Source organism: Hippocampus bargibanti, linkage group LG01 (assembly GCF_051943395.1).
Source record: "Hippocampus bargibanti isolate YZ-2025 linkage group LG01, ASM5194339v1, whole genome shotgun sequence".
Taxonomy (NCBI): Eukaryota; Metazoa; Chordata; class Actinopteri; order Syngnathiformes; family Syngnathidae; genus Hippocampus; species Hippocampus bargibanti.
The window spans coordinates 18,110,463-18,125,364 of record NC_142734.1 but is presented as its reverse complement, the minus strand read 5'-3'; the positions used below and the strand labels follow the sequence as shown (position 1 = coordinate 18,125,364).

Genomic DNA, 14,902 nt, shown 5'->3' with positions numbered 1-14,902 from the left:
CTTCATAGGGGCTCTCGAGGACCAGACCTGGGCTCACGTGATCTGGTGTTTTCATTCTATTTTTACCATGTTCATGTCTTGTTATTCTGTACACACTCTGCTTTGTGCCACTGTGATACCGACATATTCCCTCTGAGAAATATTTGAGGATTAGCTCATCTGAATCTTAATGAAAATCCCAATTACGTTTCCTCTCCAAATCTCACATCGCTTTGATGAAATAAATGCTCACACTTTTTTACATTTGGGCGGCTCCTTTTATCCACACAGGCTCTCCAGGCGTTTGCGACCCAGTGATGACATGGAAGTCACGCCCAGCCGACCCCAGCTGGGATGTCTCTTGCTCACTAAGGAGCCTCTGTATGAGATTTCCCAGCAACTCCTTTTCCTTCCTGCACACCATATCAACCTGCATCTCTTTGCATTCACTCCAAAACGCCTGAGCAACATCCTGAGAAGGACTCAAACGTGCACACATTTATATTGCGTATATATTGACGGTGGGATATGCCACACTGGTTTGTCAACAAGAATACATTCTTGTGAGATGATACATTGTGTTATCATGAATGCTGTCATGATGGAATGATATGCAAATGAGCAAATCTAACAAGAAGAATGGTGAACATGTTCGCCAATTTTAAATAATTGACAATTTCTTTTCTCACACAACCGCCCCAGCGCCAACCATGATTATTAAGGGTAATGGACCATTTTCCCACCTTTTCCAGGATCTTGGGCGGAGTCTCATATGGTGGCAGCATAGAGAACAATGGCAGGAAACTGGAAGAGCAGCGAGGAAATTCCTGTTGGCAGATGATGCTGAAGACGAGACTGACCATACGCCTTGTACATACTGGTCCACTGTAGGAAATGAAATCTTCAGCTTTGAAACACTGTGATTGTTTCAGGTGGTTTGTTCTAATCATCATCATCATTCGAGATTAAATCACTTTCACACTGGAAAACATGTTGATAGTTAATCTTCTGAGCGTGAATTTCCCTAAAGGAAACCTCCTCAGGGAGTAATTAAGTATGAATGGAAGTAGTATGAAATCTATCTGTTCTGCTATGCGCTATGCAAATGTTAAATCAACCAGTATAATTAAATAATTAAAAACAAGTATAATTAACATTAATTCCAGTGTTGAACCTTGCCCATATTAATTCTTAAATATAGAAGCTGTTTTGACATTCATAACATTAATGCAAGTTTAAAAGTAGGCTATTCACTTTAATATGAACAATATCAGACAACAAAACAATCTGTTAACTTCAATAATGGAAAGGGAAGGAGGAATAGCCGGTTTGAAGTGTCACACACTCAAGATTCTATCATGTTTGTTTTGTTTATTCAGTCAGTATCTAGAGAATCTGCATTCACTCATCTGTCCGAAACTTGGCCTCATGACTTCTTTCTTTTAATAGCTATTCCGCGCCAATAACTGTCTGTCGTTTTAATGAACCTCGCTCTCAACTCCTGCCTGAACAGCTTCAATTCTCGAGACATTCTATGTATTTTACTTTCTTATCGCCTTTCCCTCGTTATTCAGAATATTTTTGTTCTGTGCGCTTGTTACGTATTCTCAGTTTATGTTCTTTGATTTATGGATATTTACGTCTACTACCCCACCGTGTTTTCATGTTGGTAATTTGTGTCATATTTCACATTTACAATCTGTAAAATGTGTGAAATGATTGATCATTTTAGATCAGGGCAAGCCTCATACTGAAGCATGATCATGTGATGCATGCATCCAGCCTTTGGACTCTGCCTTGAGGCTGTAAAAGTTTGAGAGGGCCGTGCGGACATCCTGCAACCCCACCCAGACCTGGTCGCCTCCACGCATGCAGGTCACATAGCTTACCCTTTAACTACACGCCCTTCATAACCTTAAGTGTGGACAAGAACATACTATTGTTCTCAAGAGTTATATGTTCGTGTACTCAAGCGTCTTCATCATGCCCGGAGCCAGAACATTTTCTACCGCATATGACACTTCCCCTTCATTCCCATTTTTATCATGGCCATGTTTATATTGCTTTGACTTCTAATTAGATATACAGAGAAAGAGGTTAGTAAAGAAGAAGTGGGACACTGAGAGGACGGACGTGACTGTTGTGGACCAAGACGTAGCAAACATTAGCGAGGATGACGTGAGGAGGGCGCTGAAGAGGATGAAGGTGGGAAAGGCACTCGGGCCTGAATATTTACCAATCGAGGTATGGAAGTGTCTTGGAGAGGTGGCGGTGGTGTTCCTGACTGGGTTATTCAACAAGATCTTAGATGGTGAACAGATGCCTGAAGAATGGAGACGAAGTGTACTCGGGCCAATTTTTAAGAACAAAGGAGATGTGCAGAGTTGTACTAACTACAGAGGAATAAAGTTGATGAGCCATAGAATGAAACTCTGGGAAAGAGTAGTTGAAGCTAGACTAAGAGCAGAAGTGAACATTTGTGAGCAGCAGTATGGCTTCATGCCAAAAAAGAGTACGACAGATGCAGTGTTTGCTTTAAGGATGCTGATAGAGAAGTACAGAGAAGGTCAGAAGGAATTGCATTGAGTCTTTGTAGATCTGGAGAAGAGCTGTGGTATTGCATGAGGAAGTCTGGAGTGACAGAAAAGTATGTCAGAGCGGTGCAAGATATGTATCATGACTGTAGGACAGTTGTGAGGTGTGCTGTCGGTGTGACGGAGGAATTCAAGTTGGAGGTGGGACTCCACCAGGGGTCAGCTCTGAGCCCCTTCTTGTTTGCTATGGTGATGGATAGGCTGACAGACGATGTTAGACAAGAATTTCCTTGGACCATGATGTTTGCAGTTGGCATTGTGATCTGTTGCGAGAACAGGGAACAGGTGGCGGGGAAACTAGAGATACGGAGATACGCCCTGGAAAGGAGAGGAATGAAGATCAGTCGCAGCAAGACGGAATATATGTGTGTGAATGAGAGGGATCCAAGTGCAAGAGTGATGCTACAGGGAGAAGAGATAAAGAAGGTGGAGGATTTTGAGTACTTGGGGTCAACTGTCCCGAAGAAGAAGAAGCGTGTCCAGGGTAACAACTCATATTAGAGGCTTTGGAGAGAAAGTCAGAGGCCAGACTGAAATGGTTTGGACATGTCCAGAGGAGAGAGAACGACTATATCGGGAGAATGATGCTGAGCCTTGAACTGCCAGGCAGGAGACCGAGAGGAAGACCAAAGGAGGTTTATGGATGTGGTCAAAGAGGACATGAAGGTAGCTGGTGTGAGAGAAGAGGATGCACAAAACTGGGATAGAAGGATATATATATGCGTGTGTGTGCGTGCGTGTGTGTGCGTGCGTGTGATATTATATACTCCACTGAGAGACTAATAGTGGTAAATCCAATCCAATCCAAACCATAATACAGTTCATACAGAGAATTTAAGGTGATCTGAAAGCTATCTGCACAAGGTACATCATGTTATCTCTTTATTTGTACACAAGCTGAGCGGATCATGAACAAAACATGACTATAATTTTGTTTTGGAGAGCATTATTAAGGAGAGATTGAAGTGAAACATACAGAAGGCCTGCTTCAAAAATATAAATTGAAGTAACACAAGTGGCAAGGATGTGAAAAGATTATTATTGTATGTGCCTGGTACTCAATATGTCTGCTAATGTTTTTAGTGACCTTTTATGATATAAGTTGCTTTTAAAGTGGGAGAAAAACAAGTTTAGGCAAAAATGATTCCCATTTTATTTAGTCAGATGATAGCAATTTTGGCTCAGTAGATGTGGAACTGAAGGCGGTAAACAATTGTTGATCACGAGACGGAGGAAGTGTTTTCTGGCAAGCATCAAAAGTTCTGTGCATAAGTATTCTTAGAAATAGGAAGTCAGTGATGCCTCAAGCAAAGGGGTAAAAATGGGAGGGGTGGGCAATGGCGTGGGCATGAACAAATGGTAAACATCCTGCTTCTTGTGTGCACATTGTGGGTGAACTACGACATTAAAAGTCTGTCACAATGATTGCTTTTTCAGCTTGTCTGTATTAGGTTGCCAATGATGCATTGGTTGTGTTTTCCTTTGGGACTTCCTTTGTGTTCAAATGCTGGATGAGAAGAAAATAGCAAACGTGGCATCGCTTTGCCTGGAAGTTGCAGCTGAGTTCTCGGGTCAGAAAGGAAATCTCATCTTTTCTTTCATGTGTCAGAAAAAATATTTGTTTTTCCTTTTAACAAAACAGCAACAGCCGTTTAGCATTACACAGCCAACTTTATTTATAGCAAAATAGTACTTGCTTTCGATTCAATGTTAATGTTTTTTTACAAACCAGTCACACATAATGGCTGATAAAGAATAATAACAAACATCGGCATTACTTTTAGTTACATTGGGTCATTATTCAGTGTTCTGCAGATGGATGTGTAACTATATGAAGTGTACTGTACAGTTATCCAGTGGAGGCTAACATATAGCCAGCCAGTGTTTTAGAAGACTGAAACCCGCAGCGCCATTCCAAAACATACAAATTCTAGTATGCAAATTGTATGTCAAAATAAGAGTCATTTAGTGTATGCACAACATTAGTCCCATGACTTCAACATCTTTTCTCCAGCATTTTGGAATAAGAACAACACGAACCTCAGTATTTTTGAAGCAAACATAAAGGAGAAGGAGTTATAAATTAATAAAAGAACAACTGAGACAAACCATGCCATACTCAAAAATGAGAAAAGAGGAGGAAATGTGAAATGTGACTACAACGCCACATTGTGCAACACAGAAACTACACGCAAACATTTTCGCCTTTTGTCTGATTTCACCTGTGCTGTGTGTCATGCATATGAGCATATTTGACAATAAAGCTGACTTTGACTTTGAAATTTCAAGCAAACTTGAAATGTTTGAGGGTGGACTTTTGGGTGCACACTTGTACCCTTTCAATGTTTATGTACTTTTTTGAACATGTTCCTGGTCTCTAATAACCACAAGGATACCACAGAGACAGAGAGAGACAGGAAGAGGCACAGAAAGGCACAGCGGTGAACAACCTTGGAAACATATTGGTCTCTTCATAGATAAACACCAACTGGGAAATTTGGTAATAAGCTCCTTATGAAAAAAAGTACTGCATGCATTCAAAACCTTACAGACGCTCAAAAGGGTGTACAGTAGTGCATTTTAGGTTCATTGTGAAATTTCACCTGAAACCCTCATACAGGATTTCTTTCCTAAGTTGTGTTTAACGGCCAATGTTAAAATTTGAGTGGCTTCATGTGACCTTCAAACTTGAAAACACAGTTCATCCATGAGAAGTGAAAAAGATGTCACCGTTTAGCTTGTTGTGCAATCTATTTACATTCTATGCACTGAACGGTTGAGTTACAGTGTTTGAAAAAATCGGAAATTCCCCAGTTCCTTGGCGTCTCTTTGAGCATCTGAGTGCCTCATGCACAAAAAAATTTGTGTCACACAAAAGGGCTGTCGGATCGGAATATGTCTGAATAGCTTTTGCCGTTGGAGTGCTCGGTGTGACTTTCAATGCTGTAGCAGCGGTGGACCTCGGTGAGTGACGAGGCCACGTAGGAGGCAGAACGGAAAAGGTCAGCGTTGGCAAATGTTCCGGCAAACTGCATTCGCTGCTGATTCCAGTGTCTCCGCAGAACGCTTTGAACCTAATGAGAGGGTGGAGTCAAAGGTCAACATAACCCTATTTATATATAGTGTTGCTAACCCATAAGTAAATGTGTTTTGAAACATCATCAGTTCACAGTCAATAGCCTCCAAGTCAAGCGTGGCTTACCTCCCCATTAAAGAAGCAGAAAATAGTGGACACAAGGAGACCCTGAAAACACGAAAGGGAGTGTCTTTAGTAAAACTGCTTGTGATGGGAAGTAGACAAGCAACTGGATTTTTCAATGCTGAATCAACACTCACTTGGTAGTGCATGAGGATCTCCATGATGTAGAGATAAATCTCAGAGACCCAGTGTTCTTGTGGCTTGTAGGGAAGCAGCACAAACTGAATGCCGAGAAGTGGGATGAGGATGAGTGTTGCCCTCACCGCCCGCATGTACAGACTGGACTCAGCTTGATGTGTTACTCGCAGCTTGGTGATGAGAACCCGTACAATGTTCAGCAGAAAGAAGAGATTCACCTGGAAGCGGATGGATGGATGAATGGACTTTAGGTTGACTTCACTATTGGAAAAACATATTCTATTTGTGTGCAGCATTACAACTAGATGCTACTTCACCATGTTTGCTTTGAACTCTGGGTCTCCACTATTTTTCTTGAAGCTGTAGACCTCATAGCCCGATATGATTTCTATTCAATTTGCATTCCTATAATGTTTTTATGACCTAAGACAGATTTTTATACAGCGGCAAAATGTTTAAATCTATTCCTACCACTGACCAAGAGATGGTGTAAAACAGGGGTGTCAAAGACAATTTTTGCCGCGGGCCACATTGTAGTTATGGTTTCCTCTCGAGGGCCGTTATGAATTTGGGGAAGCCATTGGAATGTTTAATCCCCTCCACACATTACCTATAGAGCGCACAACAAATTCATGAATAACTAGTTTTCAAATCTGAAGTCAAGAATAATTACTGTTATTGTGGTTTACATCCAAAAATATGAAATTTTGGACAGGATTTCAGCAAGCATTATGGAATTTCACAAGTTTAATTTGCTTTTGCAGGCCGAAAAAAAATGATGTGGCGGACCGGATTTGGCCCCCGGGCCTTGACTTTAACACCTGTGGTGTAAAACCTTTAGGACTGGAATAGGAGGTTCTAAACTCCTTGTTCTTAGAATCCAAAACACAACTTTCTGAATGAGCTGCAGCTGTTTGATGCTCTGTCAAGAGGGTCTGGTCAGAAAACCACAACAATAATTAAATAGACAGACAGAGAAATTTTAGGGTTTGACACTTACTACCAGTGCAGCACAGATTGGCCCATGGATGATGTACAGCAGTGATGTATCCGAGCTGACCCAACATCTGCCAAAACAAAATCACTTTCAAAGATGGCATGAAAGAAACAAATCATAGAAATTTCTAAACTATTAGACTGTGGTAAACCTGTGGTTTATAAATTATGTAGGTCATTCTTGAATTTTTTTGATGTACCTTATTTTCCGGTGTATAAGGCATTACAGTGAAGGCTGGGGTTACACCCTACTTTTTCTACATGGGGAAATGGAGTCGGTGGCTGCTGACCGTAGTTACGATACCTGTTGTGGCCTAATGTGACATCACATATAACGCACACCTGCATATAAGGCGCAGGGTCATCTTTGGAAGAAATCAAGGCTTTTGGGTGCACCTTAGACACCGGAAAATACGGTAAGCTTCATGCCTCCAATAAATTTGGGGCCAATCCCAGCCCTTATTTCACCCCATTGCTTTCGGTTGTTTGCCTCGACAACGATGAAAACAAAATAATTCTTTATGTGACATAACTTTCTGTGCAAGTATTCCATTTTACAATGTGGATTCCAGCATTTTGTTGAAAATTCTGGCCTTTATATATGTTTTCTACTCCAGTGGCTGTGTTTTATATTCATTGGTGTTCAGTCGTCTGGAAATTAGGGTAATATTTTATGTTTAAAAAAACCCACTTGTCATTGTAGTAGCATTGGCGTGCTATGGAATGTAACACTGCTGGCACCAGCGGGAAACCTGTAGGGTCAAAAACATGTTGTTACATGTCCGCAATAATGCTTGAGCAAGATCCCTGCAGTCCACACTCACCCCAGCCAAGCAGGTAATACCACAAGAGATGCTGCTTCTCGGCAAACACGGCCACCACAATGAGGGTATGCAGGTAGATGCCCTCACACAGCATCCAGAAGTAGTTGCAACTCAGCAGGTAGAGATGAATGAACATGAGAAGCTTGCAGCTCGCCTGTCAACAGTAAAATAACAACATGACAAAGACTCCATGGTGGTTTCCTAGACAGAGAGCAATTCACTTACTGAGTCATTGTACGTATGTCCTTGTTTCTTGGCCACCTTTGTCAGCCACACAACTGTGATGATCGAGTTAAGAACGAAGGAGACAAAAAGGTTCTTGTGCAGTGTGATTCTTTGACAGCTCAGACTCCTGCAGGGGAAAGTCCATGGAGAGATTCTGCTTATAGTAGAATTTACACCACAGGTCTATTTAATTTTAGAAGTATTCCAGGCAAATATTTAAAACAATGACTGGTTTGCATTTATGACATTCATTTGATTTGAGACTTGAGTGAAGAGGAAATTTAAATCACCACTGTGAATATTCTGAGATTAGCACTCAACGATGACAGTGGATGAGTGCAAAAACAAAAATTGCACATACAAAATAAATGTTTGTGTGTACAAGAGTAAATACCACTACATTTGATTTTTTACACAATAATTAATACTTTGTTCAAACAATTAAATAAGTTGGTGGTCATCAAACATGTATTGTATATGTAGAGAGAGAGAGAGAGAGAGAGAGAGAGAGAGAGAGAGAGAGAGAGAGAGAGAGAGAGAGAGAGAGAGAGAGAGAGAGAGAGAGAGAGAGAGAGAGAGAGAGAGACAGAGAGACGGAGTGAGTGAGAGTGAGTGAGAGAGAGAGAGAGAGAGAGAGAGAGAGAGAGAGAGAGAGAGAGAGAGAGAGAGAGAGAGAGAGAGAGAGAGAGAGAGAGAGAGAGAGAGAGAGAGAGAGAGAGTGAGGGACAGACAGAGATAGAGACAGAGACAGAGACAATATAAGGCGCGGTTGTGTGCTGGGATGATGTACTTTGGGGAAAACAAATCCTGGAAAAGACCAATAAAAATATAACATATTTTATGGAATCATGGAATAAATATGCAAATATTCAAGGTCGTCGGTCGTTCGAAGTGGTAATCTCACCAATCACAGGCTCTTACACTGCCCGATACAACAACATGAGTAGGTGTAATATTTTTTTGGTGGATTTCGAATAGTATGCAGGACAAACAGTCTCTTTATAACATGAACATTTTGAGTGAATTGAGCTTTTAGAGAAAAAAAACATACACATAAAATTTGTTTAATGACCTGATATAGTTATTTTTCAGTAGTGTTGTGCCGTCCTTGAACAGAAGCCTTTAAGACTGCAAGAAAAGGTGGGATTGGTTTGTACTTTGCATCATAACCTTGTTTTTTGGGGTAGGTGTTGGATCGTGTACATCAGGGGTGTCCAAAGTCGGTCCTCGAGGGCCGCCGTCCTGCCTGTTTTCCAGCTCTCCCAGGAGCAACACACCTGATTCAAATGATCAGCTCATCAGCCAGCTCTGAAGCAGCATCAAAATGGTCCTGATGATTTGAATCAGGTGCGTTGCTCCTGGGAGAGCTGGAAAACAGGCAGGACGGCGGCCCTCGAGGACCGACTTTGGACACCCCTGGTGTACATATTCACTGACATTTTTGTATTACAGTATGTACTTACTTAAAATGGAAGAATATTCCCAGGGAGATGATCAATGATACCAGTGACAGCCCGTGACCAATCATGACCAGGTAGAAATGAGTCATCGCCACCTGGGATAAGAGCAACATTTCACAATAGAACTTTCCAGAACTTGTTCATTTGATTTCTTCTCACTGTGCCATGATGCGTCGTATTCGCTTGGCAGTTGGTAAAGTTTGTCCATGTCCGGTTGCTCTCCGGGTGACTCCACCAATCGCCAGTTTCCGTACAAACTTTAGATGCTAGCGCTTATGGCAAAATGAAAAGAGGCTTAAACATTCATATCAAAGATGTCTTACGTTGAACCTTTCACAAAAACCAGTTATCAGAATAACAGTGTGCAAACCTCAACTAGGGAATCACATGAATGTAAGGCAATTTATAATTCAAAACAGACTTTTTAATTACTTGTCTGCAAAAATTTGGGCCGGGTGTGCCTGTCTGCTTCTGAAGTAAAATTCCATAAAATAAAGTAAATCTATTTCATTTTCTTCTTGTCCGCTGGTGAGAAGGGAGTTTGTCGCCATGACAATTAGCACACAAAAGCCCGCAAAAAGACAGTATTGCGCCACCATTTTCGCTTGAGGATGCAGCACTTCATTATTATGATAATGAATTATGTTTGAGCGGACACAAAGTACCCAGGCAATATCACCTTTTTATGTGATGTAGTGCAGATTACGCTTAAGACCAGTCCTTCAATAATGGGTTTGTGGCCCCCTGGGTCTTTGATGGAATGCCTGGAGGGCATCTAACCGATGAAGCATGCTTCTTTTTTAATAATATAATACATAATAATTGCTTATCCACCATAATAGATGGAAATGATGATTTATTGGTCACAGTGTTGTATTGTCTTTTTTTTTCTTCAATGTTAATAGCGATACAATAGTTTGTACTGAGAAAAAAATTACAAACAAATGCTAGTACAGTGATACCTCGTTTTACGAATCCCTTGGCTTACGAACTTTTCGGTTTATGAGCGTTACATTTATGAAAATTTTACCTTGGCATACAAACTTTTTTTCATACACAGAGCTGCCACAATGAGTGATGTGTCGTTCGCGAACGAGTCCGTTCTCCTAACAAGAAAATAGTGGCCACTGTTTTTGTCTTCTATTCCCCGCCCGCAGTCTTTGATTAAAGCCACGTGATTAGTCAAGAACGCAGCAGTGGGGCATGGGGTTACAGACAGAGAGAGAGTGAGGCCGTTCTCCAAAAAACACAATGGCGTCTTCAGTTAAAGCCACGTGATTGGTCAAGAACCCAGCAGTGGGGGGGGGGGTTAAACATTCAAGAGACAGGCAGACAGAGAGAGAGAGAGAAAACACACACACAAAAGGGAGATGACAGAGCTTGAAACAAAAAAATAAACGTGAAAAAAAACAAAAGTGAAATAGTGAGAAAATGGATAGAAAACAGTGAAATTTGGACCCATTTCAACTTTGATAGATCAAAAGCAGAGTGTAGACTGGAATCAATGAGTGATGTGTCGTTCGTGAACGAGCCCGTTCTTCTAACAACAAAATGGCAGCCGACCGTTTTTGTCCTCTTTTCCCCGCCCCTAGTCTTCGGTTAAAGCCACGTGATTGGTCAAGAACCCAGCAGTGGGGGGGGGGGGGTAAACATTCAAGAGACAGGCAGACAGAGAGAGAGCGAGAAAACACACACACAAAAGGGAGATGACAGAGCTTGAAACAAAAAAATAAACGTGAAAAAACGCAGCAGTGGGGGAGGAGGGTGGTTTAAACATTAAAGAGACAGGCAGACGACACTGAGAGAGTCTCCACTTTGATAGTTCAAAGGCAGAGCGTAGACTGCAATGTTAAAATATCCCATCAATCAGGCTCCACAAACAACCCGCACGAGCCATCTGTACACTTGATGTAAAAAAGCTATCAACCCAGCTAAACAGAACACAATTGATGAGGAACTAGATACAATTATCACAGAGAAAGCACCAAGGGATCATTCCTCAAGATGGTGAAATAAGGTTACGTTCCTTATCAAGTGTCTAATGCTGATGAAACCGGCCATTCCATTGCATCAAGCCATCAACGACAATCACAAAGGTAAATAAAACGACTTTATTATATAGTACAGTTTATTTCTTTAATTATAATACCATAGCACATTTATTTAACATAAAATAAAGTATATTTTGTGTCTTTTTAAGGCTTAGAAAATTATAAAGTATAAAATTATTTTTTATGGGACCTGGGAACGGATTATTCTCATTTTAATGGTTTCCTATGGGAAATTAATTTTTGCGGATACACACTTTTTGCCTGACACACTCTGTCTGGGAACCAATTAAGTTCGTAAGCCAAGGTATCACTATTTATATTGTTGGGAGGTACAAAAATATTGTCTTGTTTGTTGGGGGTGTAACAGAAAATAATCGATAGTTACTGCATGACTATCAGAAGCACTGTAAAAAATGCATTGATCCATTCTGCAGGACGAAAAAATATTTTCCTTACTTTTTTTTCAATACTAGGTTCAAATCACCTACCACATATAGAAAAAAATAATTGGTTTTTACCCAAAGTATTTGTTTTATCCCCTCATCTATCATATCAAAAATGACTAAGTAAATTGTAAATAATCAAAAATATTACCGTGAGTGTCAAAGTCTTTATAATAGTCAGGGCAGCTTTGCTCTGTTATGAGTCCTGCTTCGGTGTCATCCCAGCACAACCAACCATCCCATGTCATGTTGCAAACAGGCCCTGCAGGCAAAAAAAATACAAATAATCACTTTGGCCTTTTTGATACTTGCTCATGTTCTGCAAAATCAACATCATCATGCTCACCTATAGTTTGTGTTCTCCGATTATTGTCTCTTCTCACCATCCGCTGGAAACACTTGTACTGGGCCATGGCGATTGTTGCCGGATGTTGCCCGTAATGGTTCGAATGTTCCTGATAGGCCTCTTCAGGACTTTCGGCCACGAGCAGCTGAAGCAATTGAAGCAAAACATTCCTATTGCAAATGCTATTCAAGGAGAGAGATAAGCTTTGTGGAGATCTTGACTACCTTGCAGAGGGAGCACATTACCAGGATGATCATGAAGCTCTTCATTTGTATTTTAGGATCCATTTTCTGGGAAAGATGAGCAATTTTTAAAGCATGTGGGCAGGCATGGAATTGGATTTAAAGAAAAGAATATGTGTCCTAATCTGTTTTAAAAGCTTTGCTGTACTTTTAGTGCAGTTGAAATGTTTGCCGTTTTGTTTCCCTTTGAAGTGGAGTACAATAGCTTAATTTTTTGGGGGGACTGACACTTCACACATTCAAACTACAGTGATCAAGCAGAAGGCAAGGATTGAACTTTTTGCTGTAACCCTTTGCAATAGTTCATAATCTGTTTCGGAAAGGTTTCCGTTTCTTTCTGTTACTTCCCAATGAGAGAGGTGACTCAGAATTAGATTGATCTGTTCTACATATTTGTCATACTTTTTTACATTTTCTCTTCTGCCATGCAGTGCATTGGAACATTCAAGGGGTTCACAATACAGTATTCCATTTGAAACTGATTTCTTGAGACTGAGTTACTATGGTTGTACTGTTCTTTTTTTACATGAGTGATTTTTGTTTTAATTTGTATGGCTCTGCATTTTCTGTTTTTCAAATAACACTACCCATGGAATGAATAGACAGTTCATGGGAAAAAAAGAGAGAATTAAGTATCCTCGATGCCCATTTTGCAGGATGCATTGGAAAGAGGTTTTGTTTTGGATATGTGATGTGCTTCAGGCAAGATTAGAAGGTGGGTGATTTGCTCTTCGAATGGTATCGATGAGAAGGTTTCTTCAGCCGTCATCTGTACAAAAGTGAAGGTTTCGGACGTTTCGCCTCCTATCCAAGAGGCTTCGTCAACGAACTAAAGTATGGTAGAATGGTAGTTTGTGTTTGTTTATTTTGTCCATTTTGTGTACCTTGTGATTCAAAATAGTTTATTATTGATATATTAGCATAAAATATCGGTAGTGAGTTGAAAACACACAAAAAATGTGGATCTCTTCTGTGCAGTATGCCATAGCAGGATTTCTTGTTTCGCACTAGATTTCAGATTCAGTCTCTCTTTACCCTTGGCCTCCACAATTTCCTTCCTGCTTACGTATTGAAGCCTACTTATTGAGCATGTTTTGCGTTTTGCCAGATGAATATCAATGCAGCTCGATGTGTTAATTTAACATCGGGCAACATGATGTTACACACCCAAACATCTGTATTAACCCTTTGCATTCATATCAGGTGCGCCTAAAAAAATGTTAACTGCAGTGTGAATGTGTATTGTCATTTTTTCTCTAACTATATTAATACAAAGTAAAAACAAACACATACGATTTGTTTAATATGTCATTCATTGTTCTACATTTTCGGATCCATGAAAATTCATTCAGACCAAGTCAGTTAAAATAAGCATGCAGTGTTTCCAGCATTATAAACACATAGCATGTGTGCACATTAGATAATATGATCAAGTCAACGTGGGATGGAAGTTTAAACAAGATCTTACCTTTTCAGATAATTTTGAAGACTAATCCCTTAATTTGTCTTTTCTTGTCATTGAACTAAAAAGATTCAAACTGTGCTCAACAGGAGTGTGTGTCTGGTGTTCCCCTCCCCAGTCTGAAGCAACACTGAGCTGTACTGATAAGAACACTTTTGGATGACATCATGTGTTCGTCTTCCACAGAGGCATAAAGGGACATCCTTGCAAATCAGATGCCAACACAATACAGGCACACACACGCACACACACCCACACACGCGGGCAGAGCCACACACACACACACACACGCACACACGCGCGCGCTCGCGCGCACACACACGCACGCACGCGCACAGGTTTCATCTTTCTTGATTTTTTTGGATTGTTTTTTGATCAGCAATTTATTGTATAAAATCAGTGGAGAAAGAATGCCAATGTATTAGGACATTCACACCAAATAGATCAAATGCAACATTTGTGGTTCAATCAAAAGTTGCTATCTTGTAGTCAGATCCGGATGAAAGCACCTGGAAATACACGCAGGAATTATGATATTTTATCTCATAGTCATTGTTTGATGTCAAATGCAAGCATTTTCAGCTTGCAGAAAAATACGATGACATAAAAAAATGTCCAGGGATATGTTATTTCCAGTACAGTGGTAAACACTGTCCCCTGGTGTCCGAATATGCTATATACTCCCTGACAGAGAACTTCCGAAACTCCGTGCAGGAAGGCCGGTTCCTGGATTCGAAGCCACGAACCTATCGTGTGAGGCAGATCAGCCAGGCTCTCTGATCCATTTGGCCTATAGGTGTAAATATATCCGATTCGTTTTGTCGGTCATTGTGTACGTGCCTGTTCAAAAAGGCTCCCAACACCAGTCGTGCCGGGTCATTTAACACTTTGTTGTTGAAAGAATTGCCCCAAAAGTGTTCATTTGAATACAAACTAGCTAGCT

At 40.6% G+C, this 14,902-nt stretch overlaps 1 protein-coding gene across 1 annotated transcript; it reads right to left on the bottom strand.

The window, feature by feature from the left end:
- Window positions 1–3,940: 3,940 nt before the first annotated feature.
- Window positions 3,941–14,181, bottom strand: LOC148903381 (calcitonin gene-related peptide type 1 receptor-like). Its single transcript, XM_089001460.1, has 13 exons — window positions 13,966–14,181; window positions 12,480–12,545; window positions 12,256–12,400; window positions 12,061–12,171; window positions 9,575–9,687; window positions 9,419–9,510; window positions 7,956–8,082; window positions 7,731–7,884; window positions 7,598–7,658; window positions 6,911–6,977; window positions 5,910–6,128; window positions 5,776–5,817; window positions 3,941–5,647 (listed from the first exon to the last, which is right to left on the bottom strand). The coding sequence occupies exons 2-13, from the start codon at window positions 12,540–12,542 to the stop codon at window positions 5,441–5,443; spliced, it is 1,401 nt and encodes a 466-aa protein (XP_088857586.1). The 5' UTR covers window positions 12,543–12,545; window positions 13,966–14,181; the 3' UTR covers window positions 3,941–5,440.
- Window positions 14,182–14,902: the final 721 nt, after the last annotated feature.

Coding starts and splice junctions, on each gene's coding strand:
- LOC148903381 (XM_089001460.1), bottom strand. CDS start 12,542: ATGGATCCTAAAATACAAATGAAGAGCTTCATGATCATCCTGGTAATG. Junction 12,172..12,255: donor TCGGAGAACACAAACTATAG/GTGAGCATGATG, acceptor TTTTGCCTGCAG/GGCCTGTTTGCAACATGACA. Junction 6,129..6,910: donor CAATCTGTGCTGCACTGGTA/GTAAGTGTCAAA, acceptor ATCCGCTTCCAG/GTGAATCTCTTCTTTCTGCT.